General features: G+C 36.2%; 7 protein-coding genes across 7 annotated transcripts; 3 read left to right on the top strand and 4 right to left on the bottom strand.

The window, feature by feature from the left end:
• Positions 1-3,987: 3,987 nt before the first annotated feature.
• On the top strand, positions 3,988-5,826 carry B0P05DRAFT_472332 (amino acid permease-domain-containing protein; the record flags this gene model as incomplete). The annotated part of the gene is made up of 2 exons (XM_051574674.1): positions 3,988-4,369; positions 4,421-5,826. 2 exons carry the CDS (start codon positions 3,988-3,990, stop codon positions 5,824-5,826), a joined length of 1,788 nt encoding a protein of 595 aa, XP_051433674.1.
• A 93-nt stretch (positions 5,827-5,919) lies between these two features.
• On the bottom strand, positions 5,920-6,559 carry B0P05DRAFT_146066 (COX17 cytochrome c oxidase-like protein assembly). Its single transcript, XM_051573067.1, has 3 exons — positions 6,404-6,559; positions 6,326-6,335; positions 5,920-6,269 (listed from the first exon to the last, which is right to left on the bottom strand). The coding sequence occupies exon 3, from the start codon at positions 6,214-6,216 to the stop codon at positions 6,013-6,015; it is 204 nt and encodes a 67-aa protein (XP_051433673.1). The 5' UTR covers positions 6,217-6,269; positions 6,326-6,335; positions 6,404-6,559; the 3' UTR covers positions 5,920-6,012.
• A 714-nt stretch (positions 6,560-7,273) lies between these two features.
• On the top strand, positions 7,274-8,090 carry B0P05DRAFT_588280 (uncharacterized protein; the record flags this gene model as incomplete). The annotated part of the gene is made up of 3 exons (XM_051582651.1): positions 7,274-7,397; positions 7,446-7,474; positions 7,521-8,090. The coding sequence occupies 3 exons, from the start codon at positions 7,274-7,276 to the stop codon at positions 8,088-8,090; spliced, it is 723 nt and encodes a 240-aa protein (XP_051433672.1).
• Positions 8,091-8,143: 53 nt separating this feature from the next.
• On the top strand, positions 8,144-9,711 carry B0P05DRAFT_546674 (uncharacterized protein). The gene is made up of 7 exons (XM_051578792.1): positions 8,144-8,337; positions 8,378-8,570; positions 8,612-8,683; positions 8,730-8,813; positions 8,856-9,021; positions 9,079-9,234; positions 9,281-9,711. Exons 1-7 carry the CDS (start codon positions 8,162-8,164, stop codon positions 9,700-9,702), a joined length of 1,269 nt encoding a protein of 422 aa, XP_051433671.1. The 5' UTR covers positions 8,144-8,161; the 3' UTR covers positions 9,703-9,711.
• Positions 9,688-10,399, bottom strand: B0P05DRAFT_546671 (copper/zinc superoxide dismutase). The gene is made up of 3 exons (XM_051578791.1): positions 9,966-10,399; positions 9,813-9,922; positions 9,688-9,762 (listed from the first exon to the last, which is right to left on the bottom strand). Exons 1-3 carry the CDS (start codon positions 10,379-10,381, stop codon positions 9,749-9,751), a joined length of 540 nt encoding a protein of 179 aa, XP_051433670.1. The 5' UTR covers positions 10,382-10,399; the 3' UTR covers positions 9,688-9,748.
• B0P05DRAFT_512228 (uncharacterized protein) lies at positions 10,400-10,654 on the bottom strand (the record flags this gene model as incomplete). The annotated part of the gene is made up of 1 exon (XM_051575635.1): positions 10,400-10,654. A coding segment is annotated over exon 1 (213 nt), but the record flags the coding sequence as incomplete, so codon positions are not given.
• Positions 10,400-12,455, bottom strand: B0P05DRAFT_546668 (rhomboid family-domain-containing protein). The gene is made up of 5 exons (XM_051578790.1): positions 11,652-12,455; positions 11,085-11,604; positions 10,865-11,037; positions 10,698-10,781; positions 10,400-10,636 (listed from the first exon to the last, which is right to left on the bottom strand). The coding sequence occupies exons 1-4, from the start codon at positions 12,141-12,143 to the stop codon at positions 10,722-10,724; spliced, it is 1,245 nt and encodes a 414-aa protein (XP_051433668.1). The 5' UTR covers positions 12,144-12,455; the 3' UTR covers positions 10,400-10,636; positions 10,698-10,721.
• Positions 12,456-13,462: the final 1,007 nt, after the last annotated feature.

The raw sequence follows: 13,462 nt of genomic DNA, 5'->3' as shown, positions 1-13,462 counted from the left end.
AGCTGAAATTCCTTGGCAGTCCAACCGCAAAGAAAAGCCTAGTTCAACACTTTTTTAATCTTGACTTAGCAACCAACTGGATTGCCTTCAAAGCAAACTCCAATGCAATAGACCAGTAATACTAGCAAAATTAAAGAGACACACTTCCAGCAATACATTACAGTTCAGGAAGTTCTTTCTACGTCATATCGAACAAAATATCAAGGAGAGACTCAACACTGCGTAGGCTTTAAGAAGTATCTGAAGGAGTTAAAATACGAAAGCAGTGAAATTCCGTCCCTAACAACCAAGGCATCAGAAGAATAATGCTAGAGAACATTCCATTACAAATGCCAAGCGACTTCAATGCTAATATCAAGTCCTGTCAATGGAAAGAATTCTATAAGATATCAATGCATTAATCCGCAAGGAACATCTGGTTCAAAATGATACACAGCAGAATCCCTAGCAGGCAATTCCTATTCCAAAAAAAGAATAAAAGACATCGAAAATGATCAATGCGTCAGTTGTAATGAAATAGAAGATGCCAAACACCTACTGATCTCTTGCGGTAATAAGGCAATGATTTGGCAAAATATATTCAATAAGTTCCTTGGCTACCCAATCGAAATTGATACAGATAAAATATTCCAAGATCTTAAAAATCTCACACTGCCAAGATACCTCATTTACAACTTAGATGTCAAGATCAATATATTCGACTTCTTTGCAACAATTATCAGATCAATCTGTGGCGGCCGTTTCCAACAACACTTCCATGGAGCGCCTTTTGACCCTGAAAAGATTTCCAGAAAGATTACCAAAGAAATATTAAAGATCTCAAAAATGAAGAAGAAAGCTGATTAATAGTTAATACAAAATGACAATTATATGGTAAGTCACTTCACTCTGTGTACACTTGATCAACCTCCCAATGTTTTTGTTTTTATAAATAAAATTTCATTCAATACAAAAAAAAAAAAAAAAAAAGACATTCGAGAGAAACGATGAACTAAAAGTGTCTGAAAGAGAAGAGCTATCAAAAAAGTGTATTACCAAAACTGGTAGGAATAAACAAGGAATATCAAATGGTGTAAAGAAAGCAGCATGTTTAATATGAAGATAGTGAGCTATCCTTCAAAAATGTATTTTCTGTTTTTGAGCTGTATCGTACATTTTTTATAGTAGTTTTGCAAATTCAACTGTTTGAGTGTGTTTTGTAAACCTAGAGGAGAAATTCGTACTAAAACGTGTTATGTCTAAAATGTCTCCATCGCTCACCAATCGCAAAATAGTGAAAAATGAAGATTTCGTAAAAGGGATCATAAGGGTAAAATGTCGATTTTTTAGATTTTTCAGACCTTGCATAATCATGTTCTTTTATGTATGCTCAAACACAAGAAACTCAAAAAAAGGGAATTAGAAGGCAGAAATAATAGTTTATGTTGAAAAAACACTCGCGTTGGTAGCAGGCTGCCAATACACTTTTGGTGCTATTATGCTTATCAATTTTATTCAAAAATGAGTTGTAAGGAACGTCAGGTTATAAATTAAGATTGTATAACATGTTTGATGCTCAAAAAAAGGCACAAATTGAGGATCGAAAGCATATTAAGTGTGTAAGGTGCCAAATGGAATCAAAAGTTATTGGGTAGTTATTAGGTATGTATGTTTTTAATTATATGGATATCTTCTGGGATGAATGAATTATTTCCTCCTTACGTTACTTGAATGACAACTTAAGCTTAAATTTCAATACTCTGCAATTCGCTCCTTGAAAGAAAAAGAGATCAAAATGTATCGCATTCAAGAAAGAGTTTGACGCATGGAACATTTTCGCTTTGAGTAACTTCTATATTTTAAAATACGATCCTATGAGATTGCCACACAAACAAATTGTTTCTTTGGAATTGTAAATGAAATTGAACCAAACGCTTGGCACTTTTTCTTTCTTGATGGCATAGAATTAAAGCATGACGCCTAAAGAGCTACTAAATGACGATCATGTTTGAAAACGCTTATCGTACAAACAGCGAGACATAAAGGCCAATAAAGGTCTTTACTCAACAAAGAAGTTTTAGCACAGTTTCCTTAATCTAAAATAGCTTTCTATAGTCAATTGGACACAATGCAAGACAGAAATACGATAAACATTGGCTTTTGTTCTCATAGTAAGACTGTTATTGCCTAATTGATACTTTTTTCACTGTATTTTATTGGTTTTTGTGAATGTATTTGTTTAACACAATTCTCGTGACAGGACATTGATTCTGCTCGTTATCAATTGTTTCACTCTCCTGATAACCTCTTGTTTTTTTATAAAATGTTATCTTGTCAATTAAGACCAAAGATTTAGTAAACTTTAAATTTGACTTGATCAAGATCTTGTTTGTTAACATTTGATTCTATTTGCTCCCGTCAAACTATTAAGAACAGCATGAATATCTACATCATAATGACACTCTTTCTTATAATTGAACTATGCTCTAATCAAAGCATATCTCAATAAAGAAATAAATGTAACAGATCATCATCCATAGACACGCCCTTCATTTTATTTTTGGACAGATCCTTCCGTTTGTTTTCGGATAGGGTCTTTTATTGGTCAAGCTCAAGCTTCAATACAAGTTTCTTGCGCGTAGTAAGAAGAACAACACCAATTGAGTTTCAAGTCCTATGTGTAACTAAGCCTGAGTGCGCGAGAAAAAAAAAAAAGATCTTCACAAAAGCCTATATAAGGAAACTATTAGAGTTTGTCTTGTCACATGCACTTGAAGTTGTTCTTCAGAGCCAATGGTAAAGAAGCCGTTTCTGATCCACAGTGTCATTCGCTATGAGAAACAAAAATGACAAAGCATACCTGTGATGTTTGATTGTATACCAATGTGCTAAAAAAAATTAAATACGGTATTATTATGTGAAAATAATCATTCAGTGCACAATAAAACTTCTTGTCGAATCTCAAAAAAAAAGAGACTACACATGAACATCTACTGTCTCTTTACTTATTTGGATTCGCACGTAATATCCATAAGTGTAACAATAAAAAGAAGAGGCCCAGGTTCCCTTTCTTATCTCTATAAAATTCTATCTTACTCTCTTACAAAGAAAAAAGAAGAGAAGGGTGTATCACATCTGTTCACGATGATTTATTTCTGTAACAAAAGATCAAGGGATTAAAGTATGAGTGGTACAATGACAAAATTCATTGCCTATAGTAGTTTCCCAGTGGAAGAAGCAAGGTAATTAGATGCTCAGAATAATAATAATAAAGAAGCAATAGTGATACAGCTGATAAACAAACACTGATAAAGTTCTTCTCTCTTTCTTTATCTTTCTATTGTTGCATGATCAACAGCAGTTTTTTTTTCAAACGGAGACCTGATCTTTCTATCTGCAAAAGCATTGACATAGAACAAATAATGGCTTGTTAGTATAATTTCGTTAAAAAAGAAGATTGAGTTTTAACAAGATAGTATTTTGTGTTCCTGTATACAACCTCTCTTTCTCTTTCTCTCTCTCTCTCTTTTCTTTGATCTTACTCTTTCTGTTTTTATATTTCTTTACCAAACCGAAAAAGAAAACCGAAATGATTCCCACGAAAAAAAAATAAACAGATATCTTTCTAGATAACTTGTGTTTTACTTGATAGTCACACAAAAAGATTGCTCGATTTGGTTTTGCACATGACTAAAGTTCAACTGAAAAAAACCAAATAAGGCATCGACGTTTTATTATAGCAAAGTTCGCTTTATTGCTCCTTATCAATAGAATAAGCAGAACAATAGACATAGAAAGAAAGTGGCACAGAGTCACTTGTGTACACACTCATTTCTTAAAAAAGTGAGCATGAGTGATTTATTTATTTTTTATGATGGTGAGAAACAAGCCAGAGATAGGTGGCGTCTTACTTTATATAAATAGAGGCTTGAATGATAGATCAAAAACTTCATTTCCTTCTCTTTCTTTCTTTCTTTTTTTCTTTTCTTTTTCATATCTACATACAAAATGTCCTTGGACGAGAAAGGTGGACAATTTATAACAGAAACACATGTTACAACCACAACTACAAGTCAAGAAAAGGGAGCCTTCTATCAGGCTGTTACTACTCGATACAGTAAAGTAGATCCGCATTCGTATTTACGCCAAGACGGTGAAAGTGCCAGGCATTTTTGGTTTCGTCGTCTCGGTCAAATTAAGCCTGTTGAACTATTATGGGGAGATGCAGAACACTCTGAATTAAAGCGTGCTTTATCTGCTTTCCAGTTGATCTTTGTGGGTATCGGTGCCATTATTGGTACTGGTATTTTTGTACTTTCAGGCCTAGCAGCTGCTAAAAACGCTGGTCCTGCTGTTACTATCTCTTTCATTATTGCTGGTATTGCTGCTGGTAAGTAACAAAAACAAAAAGAGAGAAAGCAAGTTATTTATTTTATTTTAGGGTTTGCTGCTCTCAGTTACTCTGAAATGGCCTCTATGATTCCTGTCTCTGGTTCTGCTTATACTTACGCCTATGCTACTATGGGTGAATTTATCGCTTGGACTATCGGTTGGGATTTGATTCTTGAATACATGGTGGGTGCTGCCACTGTAGGTGTTGGTTGGTCTGGTTACTTTGTCAAATTCTTTTCGGTTGTTTCCGGTGGTCGTATCCATTTTGCAGAAAGCTGGACACAACCTACTTTAACATGGACCGAGAATCCCGCTAGTATTTCTTACACACCTGGACACTACTTTAATGTTCCCGGCTTTGTGATTATCATGATTATCACACTTATTTTGGTTGTTGGCATTCGTCAATCTGCTGTGTTTAACACCATCATTGTCTCGGTTAAGCTTGTTGTGATTCTCATCTTTATCTTTGCTCTTTGTGGTTTCATGTACAGTCCTAATTATGATCCTTACATTCCTCCCAACACCACAGGCGATTGGCACTTTTTCGGTGTACCTGGTATCTTTGCAGCTGCCACAACTGTCTTCTTCAGTTATATTGGTTTCGATATTGTGACAACAGCTGCACTTGAAGCCAAGAACCCTCAACGTGATCTTCCCATTGGTATCATTGGTAGTTTAGTGATCTCTACTGTTCTCTATATTGCTTTCTGTACCATCATGACTGGTGCTGCCAAATACACTGATTTCTTAAACTCGGCTACACCTGCTTCTGTGGCTGTTGAACAAGTCATGCTTCGTACAGGCAAGAACTTTGAATGGCTTAATATCTTGGTAGCCATTGGTGCTATTGCCGGTTTGACCTCTGTGTTGTTGATCAACTTGATGGGTCAATCCCGTGTGTTCTACTCCATGGCCCAAGATGGTCTTTTACCTTCTCTCTTTGCCAAGGTTCATCCTAAATTCAAGACACCTTGGTTAGCTCAATTGACTGTGGGTTTCATTACTGCTATCTTGTCTGCCATTTTGCCTGTTGATTTGTTGGGTAACATGACGTCTGTGGGTACACTTTTGGCTTTCTTTGTTGTTCATGCCGGTGTGATTGTCTTGAGATTCACTCGTCCTGAAGTGCCTCGTCGCTTCAAAATTCCCGGTGGAAAATACTTTTCTTTGATCTTTCCTATCATTGGTATGGGTATTTCAGTCGCATTGATTGCTGTTGCTGAAGTCACTACGATTTGGCGTCTGTTTATCTGGATGGGTATTGGTTGGGTCCTTTACTTTGGTTATGGTATTCGTCATTCTCGGTTCAGAAGAGACCCTGTAGCTCGTTTTGCTGAGGGTGAATCTAAGGTGCCTGAGGATGCTGAACATGATGAAGCTGGTATTCAAGTCCAAGAATACGAATACATTCCCAATGCTTATCTTCAAGATCCTGCCTCTCATCATGCTTAATCATCAATTTTTTTTTTTTTTGTATTTGTCATCCTCCCCTCCTCCTCCTCTCTCTCTCTCTCTCTCTCTCTCTCTCTCTCTCTCTCTCTCTCTCTCTCTCTTTTTTTTTCTTTAATGCTATAATATTTATAATAAAAATCATCACCTAGTTTATTATTACAAGATATAAAAATACATAGCATTTGTCTAAATCTTAAACCCCAAATTGCGCATACAAGTAAGGTGGGCTTGAATTAATTCTTGACAGTTTTCTTCACCTTTTTGAAAGATACATTCGTCTCTCACTTTCTTTGTTTCAGGACAAGCACAACAAGGCTTTAATGGTTTTCCATCTTTTCCAATAGGAAGTTGACCAGAATGTGTTGATGTTGTTTTTGTAGGTTCCGACATAATAAAGAAAAAAAGAAAGAAAAAGAAAGCTAGGGATTCGCGAAATCCGTAGTCTGTCAAAGAAAAATGAGATGACTGTGACTGACTTGCTTAATTTGGATCTACTTACAGTATTTTCACTTTAAATTCAGACGATGTTAGTTTTTTTCTAGACGAATCAAAATTAATCTTTAAACTTTTAGTTTACCTTTTTTGGACAAAACGAAAAAGGAAATTAGACAGATTCAACATTTTGCCTTTGTCGAAGATGACGACTTTCAAGGTTCCATTTCCTTTCCTAAACGTGAAAGAAAACAAGGCAACTTACCTAGTACACGTGAGCTTAATCAAAAATGACTTGAGGATGAACAAAAAGAAGTTGTCCCTGAAGGCTGAGCTTTTTTTCCTTTAGATACCAGCGAGAAATTTCATTCTCGAGAATCAATCGAATTGTCTATGATTGGGCAAAAAAAATTGTTTCTTACCTGTAAATCCAGCAGTCGTTCTAAGGACATCAAGCCTAATCCAAATGCGAAAAGGCAACATACATCCTTCAAAACTGACCGTCCTTTCATCATCAGAATCAAGTTGTTATCGTTTCCGTAATTGATCTATTAGTTACACTCTACCATCAAGGATGTTACTGAAACAAGTTAAGAAACACCCGTGGACTTTCTTGAATTTTCTTTGGGACCATGGTCCCTAAGAGACTTGTACTTTCAATGACCATTACTCTGCTCCTTTGTGTTTTTGGGTATTTTTGATTCTGATTCCTTAATAGTATGCATTTGTCTATTAGCTATTCAAGAACTGTCTGATTTCCATTGGAAAGGATGTCTAGAAATTAGTTTTGCTTCTTACAAAAAAAAAGAGATAACATCTTCTAATTCTAAAAGAGTGGAAAAAAACATTGTCTATTGCTATAGTTGATATCATGCTTGAGTTGAAATGAACCTATCTCTATTTTTAAACAAAGACACTCGTTCCTCGAGTCTGATTGGTCGAAGGAATAATATAAATACTGAAAAATTTTTTTTCTTTTAAAGCGATCTCTTTTTTTTTTTACTTTCGATCTGTCATGGTGATGAAGAAGAACTCTGGCTATTCAAAAAAGAGGTTAAAAGAGCATTTGTCACCTAGTTTACATGATCCTGTTGATTTGTTGAGTCACATTGATGTATCAAAATATAAAGATAATCGAGGTAAAATTATGCAATGAATGCTTGGACTGTATTGACTGTATAGAATAGACTTGCATGAGGACCAACATGTATTCATGGTAAGTAATATTCTAAAAGTAGTATGATGGACTCATATTTGTACAGAAATTACTAGAGGCAATTAATATGCGAGCAAGCCATATAGCTCAAACATATCCTGATTTTCCTTCATTGGATTTATCAGCGCTTTACTGCATGGGCATTATGGTACAAGAATATGTGCGCTACTTGAATTCAGATATCCTGATAGATAAACAAAGACTCGAGAATAGACCTACATTGAACAGTCTTTTGCCTGAATCACCAGATACATTGAAAAAGACAGTTATGTCAGCCAGAAATATAGAGCAAGATACCAGTGGAAAAGAAAGAAAGAAACGAGCTTATTCAACCTATCGAACAGACACTATTACCCACCAAGAATCAGAATACGATCATATCTTTCGACAACCCGAATGGAAACCTCTTTTGCATAAAAAGAATCCCGAAGCAGAACAAAAAGCAGCTCATCTACGCCGAGAAAGATCAAAACAACAAAGACAAATCAAACCATTAGAGCAAAAGATACCCGCCATTCAGCATATAGAAAAACCTTTAGACATATTCGATAACCAAGCATCCTCTCATAAATCACATAAAAAAAGAAAAAGATTAAAGACAGATCATTTTCAATAAATAGAACTTATGCGGGCATCCAAATTCTTTTTTTTTTTTTCTCTCTCTTTCACTTTTTTTTTTTATAAACTATGTCACTTGTACAGTGTATACAAGATCAAGGTCCTTATTTCAGGAAACTAAAGAACGATCTTCAACATGGAGCTACTGTCCATACCGAACTGATAGACACAAGAAATGACATCAAACAACTATCCGATGCTATTGAAAAAAAGAAGCAAGAGATCAGCGCACTGGAACAAAACTCGTAAGTTTAAACAAGAGATACAAGCCTATTGATAAACTAGAAAAAAAGAGTTCCAAGATGTTCGTAAAATGCGCCATTTGTCTTTTCGTTCAGCAGCAGCTACTATTTCTGGCAAAAAGAAAGAATTGACAGCTAAAGAAGAAGCGAAATATCAACTCGCATTTGAGAATGAACAGCGATCAAAACGAGATATGGAAGAATTGCAACTTGCTTATGACGCTCTAGTGACAAAAGTAAGTAGGAATGGTGTCTACAGAAGGCTAAGTCGATTTAGGAACAAGAACTGGCTCATCAAAAGCAACATTTTGAAGATGTTCGATTTCAATATGAATCCTTGTTACAACAGGCAAGTCTTATTTAGATCACGTGTTTATTAACCTATTATGACTTAGATTTTTGCACAGGAAGATGCTCAGTTTCCTCGAGAGCAACAGTTACGTGCTGAATTAGCCAATTACAATGACCAAAGACGCATGGTAAGGAAGAAACTGGATCATGCCCATCTCACTCTCTTATAGGCAAAAAGAGATACCAATCGATTTAAGACTGCTGAAAAAGCATTATCAGATGCACTAGTCGATATCAAAAAAGCCATTCGCATTATAGACACAGTAGTGAATTATATGCCATTTGAATTCTTTGGTGGACCCGTAATTGATCAAGAACAAATCACTTATCTAGAAGGTAAAAGAAGAAAAAAAAGGGAAGGGAATGAAAGTAAGGTAAACTAACTTTCTATAGCTGCCAAAAGAAAAATATGGCAAATTCAACAACATTTTAACCTGACTCGTACTGAATTACCCGAGATTCCTTATCCTCAAGCATTAGATGTTGTCACAAACAATACATTGCTGTCGATGCAATTCAATGCGAGTTATGTTGAATTAGCTTGGAAAGGTAAAGTCAATATCAACACAATAGAGAAACTAACTTATGTTTATAGCAAAAGCATCTCAATGTTTTGGTGTATTGGCTTCTGGTTATCGAAATGCACAGACATCACTGAATTGGGTTAAACAATACAAGGAGTATGCAACAGGTGCACTCATTCGATTAGAAGAAGCCATTAACCAGATGAAGAAGACATTAGAAGAAGAACGCTGTCAAATTATTGAACATGTATTGGCGGGTGATCAAATGCCTGTTACACATACTTCTTTACCACCACCTCCAGTGTATGAAGCACCTCCTTCTGATCCTCAACATTTGGATTTGCCTGAAGTACCTGATAATATGCCTGTTGCTTCACCTACTCTGTCACTAATTGACCATTCAACCGAGTCTGCTTTGCTTGACTCTTCTCAGCCTAGTCATAACAGCTCCTATGTATCTCATAATGTAAATAATCCATTTAATAAACAATAATACAAGGTTTTATTTTAGTTAATATTTTTAATTAATAATATCATCATTAAGCAGAAGGATCTAGTCAAACATCAGTTAAATGGACACATAGTATGATCATGTCAACTTACAGCCAATCACACCACAGGCCCAGCGTTCACCAGAATTGCCTGTCGTATTCGATAAAGGAGAACCACCTAAACCAAGATCATCTTGACCCGAATGAACAACCACAGCACGACTATTTTAAATGAGACATTGGTTTATGTTTTCTTCCTTCTTACCCAATCACAGAGTATTTGCCACTCAAGAAGATAAGATCGCTTGAGACATTTAAGAAGGCTTGACCAGCTTGATCAGCCACTATATTACCAAGATCACCCACATGTCTTTCCTTGTTATCAAGGCCACCATGGGTTCGATTGAACGGGTTGTAGTGAGCACCTGTTGTAGCACAACCACCCGAGAGATCACCGGATTGATGGATATGAATACCATGGTCACCTTCTGTCAAACCAGTGATATTGGCAAAAATATGAGTAGGCGTATGACGGTCTTGTTGACTGAATTGGATAGTACCATGAATAGTACCATTGGTGTTAGGGTTAATACCAGTGACATAAGCAGTGGCATGCATAGGTTCAGCACAACTGACAATAGAGGCAAGAAAAGCAAGTACAGTAAGACCAGAGAAATACATTGTATGGAATAAATAAATAAATAAATAAAGAAAAAAAAGTTGATTTATTTATACTCTTTTGGCAGGTTGGGTTTTGGCAGGTTGGGTTTTGGCTGGTTGGATTTTGGCTGGTTGATTGTCTGTTATGCGCATCTGTGTCACTTGACGTTCTCTTTAGGTTGGGCTGTGGTAAAATATTGAGCCATGTAAAATAGAAGATAGAGATTTGATCAGATAAAAAAGAGATTTTCATGAGGAGTTTACATTCAAATCAAGCTAAAAAAAAAAAAAAAAGATCTGATAAGTCTCTTTTTTTTTTTTTTTTTTTTATTCAAACATCTTGTATAATCTGAACAGATCATCAAACGTCACACCAATTTTGAACAGGTAAACATGACAAGTATTTACAATTTGGACAAATCTATAATTAAATATTGATATAAATGGTCATTTTAAAAAAAAAAAAAAAAAAAAAAAAAAAAAAAAAAAAGAGGTGGTACTTACTTTGCTGGGATCATAGGCTGAGTAAAATTCACGAACCAAAAGTGCAAAGAAAACAACAAGAATTACCAAAGCCACACAGCGCATCACCCATGTTACGACTTGTGTACTTCTGGTAGCCATAGGCTGCATGGGTGCAATGGTGATACCTAAGAAAAAGCCAACCACAAATCCGCCTAGGTGCAAACAATCAATGACAGCATGGTAAAACAGGATAGCTTACCAATATGAGCAAAATTATCAAGACCAGGCAATAACCCCAACACAAGCGAAATAAGCGTTGAGATAAACAGTCCAAATAAATCTTGCCAGGGATGACTCAGCATCCGCCAATGGACCAAAATATCGATAAACATATAACCAATCAAACCAAACAATGCGCCTGAACATCCTGTGGATACTGTCAAGTTTTGAGACAACATAGCCGAGAGCAGGAACCCGCCAATCCCTGAAGCCATATACAACACCACATAGCGCGGTGTACCCAAGGCTCTTTCGAGGTCTACACCTAATCTTAAATGGGTCAACATGTTGATCAAGAAATGAATCACACCAGCATGCATAAAAATAGGCAAAATCAAGCGAAAGTTCTGATCGGGTGTCTCAAACCCACCGAACCCACACATCTCTTTGACTGTACATGTTTGATTCGATGTGTAGCAATCACTGATGACAGTTGAAGTCGGGAAACTAGGTACATCTCTGATACAAGGTGTAAATCGACCTCCTACATTGACCAAGACCTATTGACTGTGATTATTGGATGCCGAGATATGGCCTATGTACTTGCCTGAAAACTAGGTCCAATCATATAATTAAATGGGTTTGTTTCAATAATATCGCCTGTCAGTTGATGAAAACGAACAAACTCATAAATCAAAACGCCCGCCATCACAAGTGCAGAAAGTTGGCTAAAGATAGGCACCCGAATTGGGCCAATCAACATGCGCAACCATAAAGGACGATTGAATCCGCGAGGACCTTCTGCGATCACTAAAGGTGCTACGGGTGGAGCACCGTAATAAGGTTGTGCACCATAGGGTGGTGCTCCATAAGGTGGTGCTCCATAATGATAATAAGGTTGAGGTGGTGGTGGTGGTGTAGCAGCATAAGGACCTGACGGAGGTGAAAAATAACCTTGTTGCTGTGGATGCTGTGGCACTGGTGAAGAAGAAGGGGAGAAAGGATCATTGCTGGGTAGTTTTTGAAACCCTCCAGTGCCTCGGGGCTGTAATTCATGAGCATCGTCGTGTGCTGGTACAGGTGGTGGTGAAGGAGACATGATGTTGAGATTAAACAATTACAAATGGAATCAAGATGATGAATGACCTCTTCTTTTTTTTAAGAAAACAGGGCAAGCAAAGAAAGGGAGGGAGAGAGTTTCAATGCTATAGAAGAACAAAAGAAAGAAAAAGAAATACTCTATGAAAAAAAAGGGGATCGAGAAGGTGCTTTAGCTTGTAAAGGAGGAAGGAGCGAATAACCTGTGCCAAGGTTTAACGTCAAATGAGTGTTGCACAAGCACTAATTTCTTCAAAGACTCCATGATGAATAACTGCAGTTGACAGTAAAAAATAATAATAACTCTCTTCATAGGCATGCATACTTCAATTTAATCTATCGTTCGTAGACAGAAAAAGAGAGGGTATGATCATTCACCGTTCAACTGCCAAAATGAACCCTAATTCAATAAGCCTAGCATGGACCTTTTTGTTTCAGCGAGAGAGAGAGAGAGAGAGAGAGACATACTGCAGTACATTGTTGTGCTACATTTTGAATAGTTTGCATAAAACATTCTATTGTATTTTTCAAGTGTGTGTATGGGAGGGTAAAAAATTGCATAGAGACTGTTGCGGTACATTATTTTGCTTTCATATGTATGCACTGAAGTTCTGTCACCTCTTTCTCAGCCTTGGATAAATCAGTCTGTCTTTCAGGCAAAACATTCTGTTTAAGATGATTTGAGTACTGAAAAGAAACGTTGGGCAATACCAAGGATCGACGATGATAAGTCACTGGTTTAGGTAGCAGTCAGGCAAATATCAGCTTCTCTAGGAACCAAAGTGCATCATTAAAAAATCAATATCGTATTGAAGTAGAACCATGAGTTTGCGATAAAAAAAAAACATACATATACTGCACCGTATAAAAAAAGTAATAAACGTTCTGAACCACAAACTTACATTGCTGTATACAAAAAAAGAAAATGTGTATATGTGCCCATCTACACCTAAGACAGTCGTCCGTGAATGAGAATCATTGAATTTATGTTTTCTCAAGTAAATCAATGGCATAGAAGTATGGGTAAAGATAGAACAAATGACACTTGCTATAAGAAGACTATAGACCAAATCATACAGCCTTAGTTTATTTAAATGTCGAATGACTTGATATGCTATAGTCTGGCTGGTGGATATTCGGTTCATAAAAATACAAATACTAAAAGATAAGAAAGAAAAAAAAGTTGATATACTTTAAAACTTGGCGTAAATGAAGATGTTTTGAGTTGAATTAATATTTTCATGTCAAAAACTAAAATAAGAAATTCAAGAGAAATGATGGACTAAAAGTGTTTAAAAATAAAGAGCTATCAAAAAGGTA

Source organism: Gilbertella persicaria (assembly GCF_025201335.1).
Source record: "Gilbertella persicaria strain CBS 190.32 chromosome Unknown B0P05scaffold_26, whole genome shotgun sequence".
Classification (NCBI taxonomy): Eukaryota; Fungi; Mucoromycota; class Mucoromycetes; order Mucorales; family Choanephoraceae; genus Gilbertella; species Gilbertella persicaria.
This window is presented reverse-complemented; position numbering and strand designations above follow the sequence as displayed.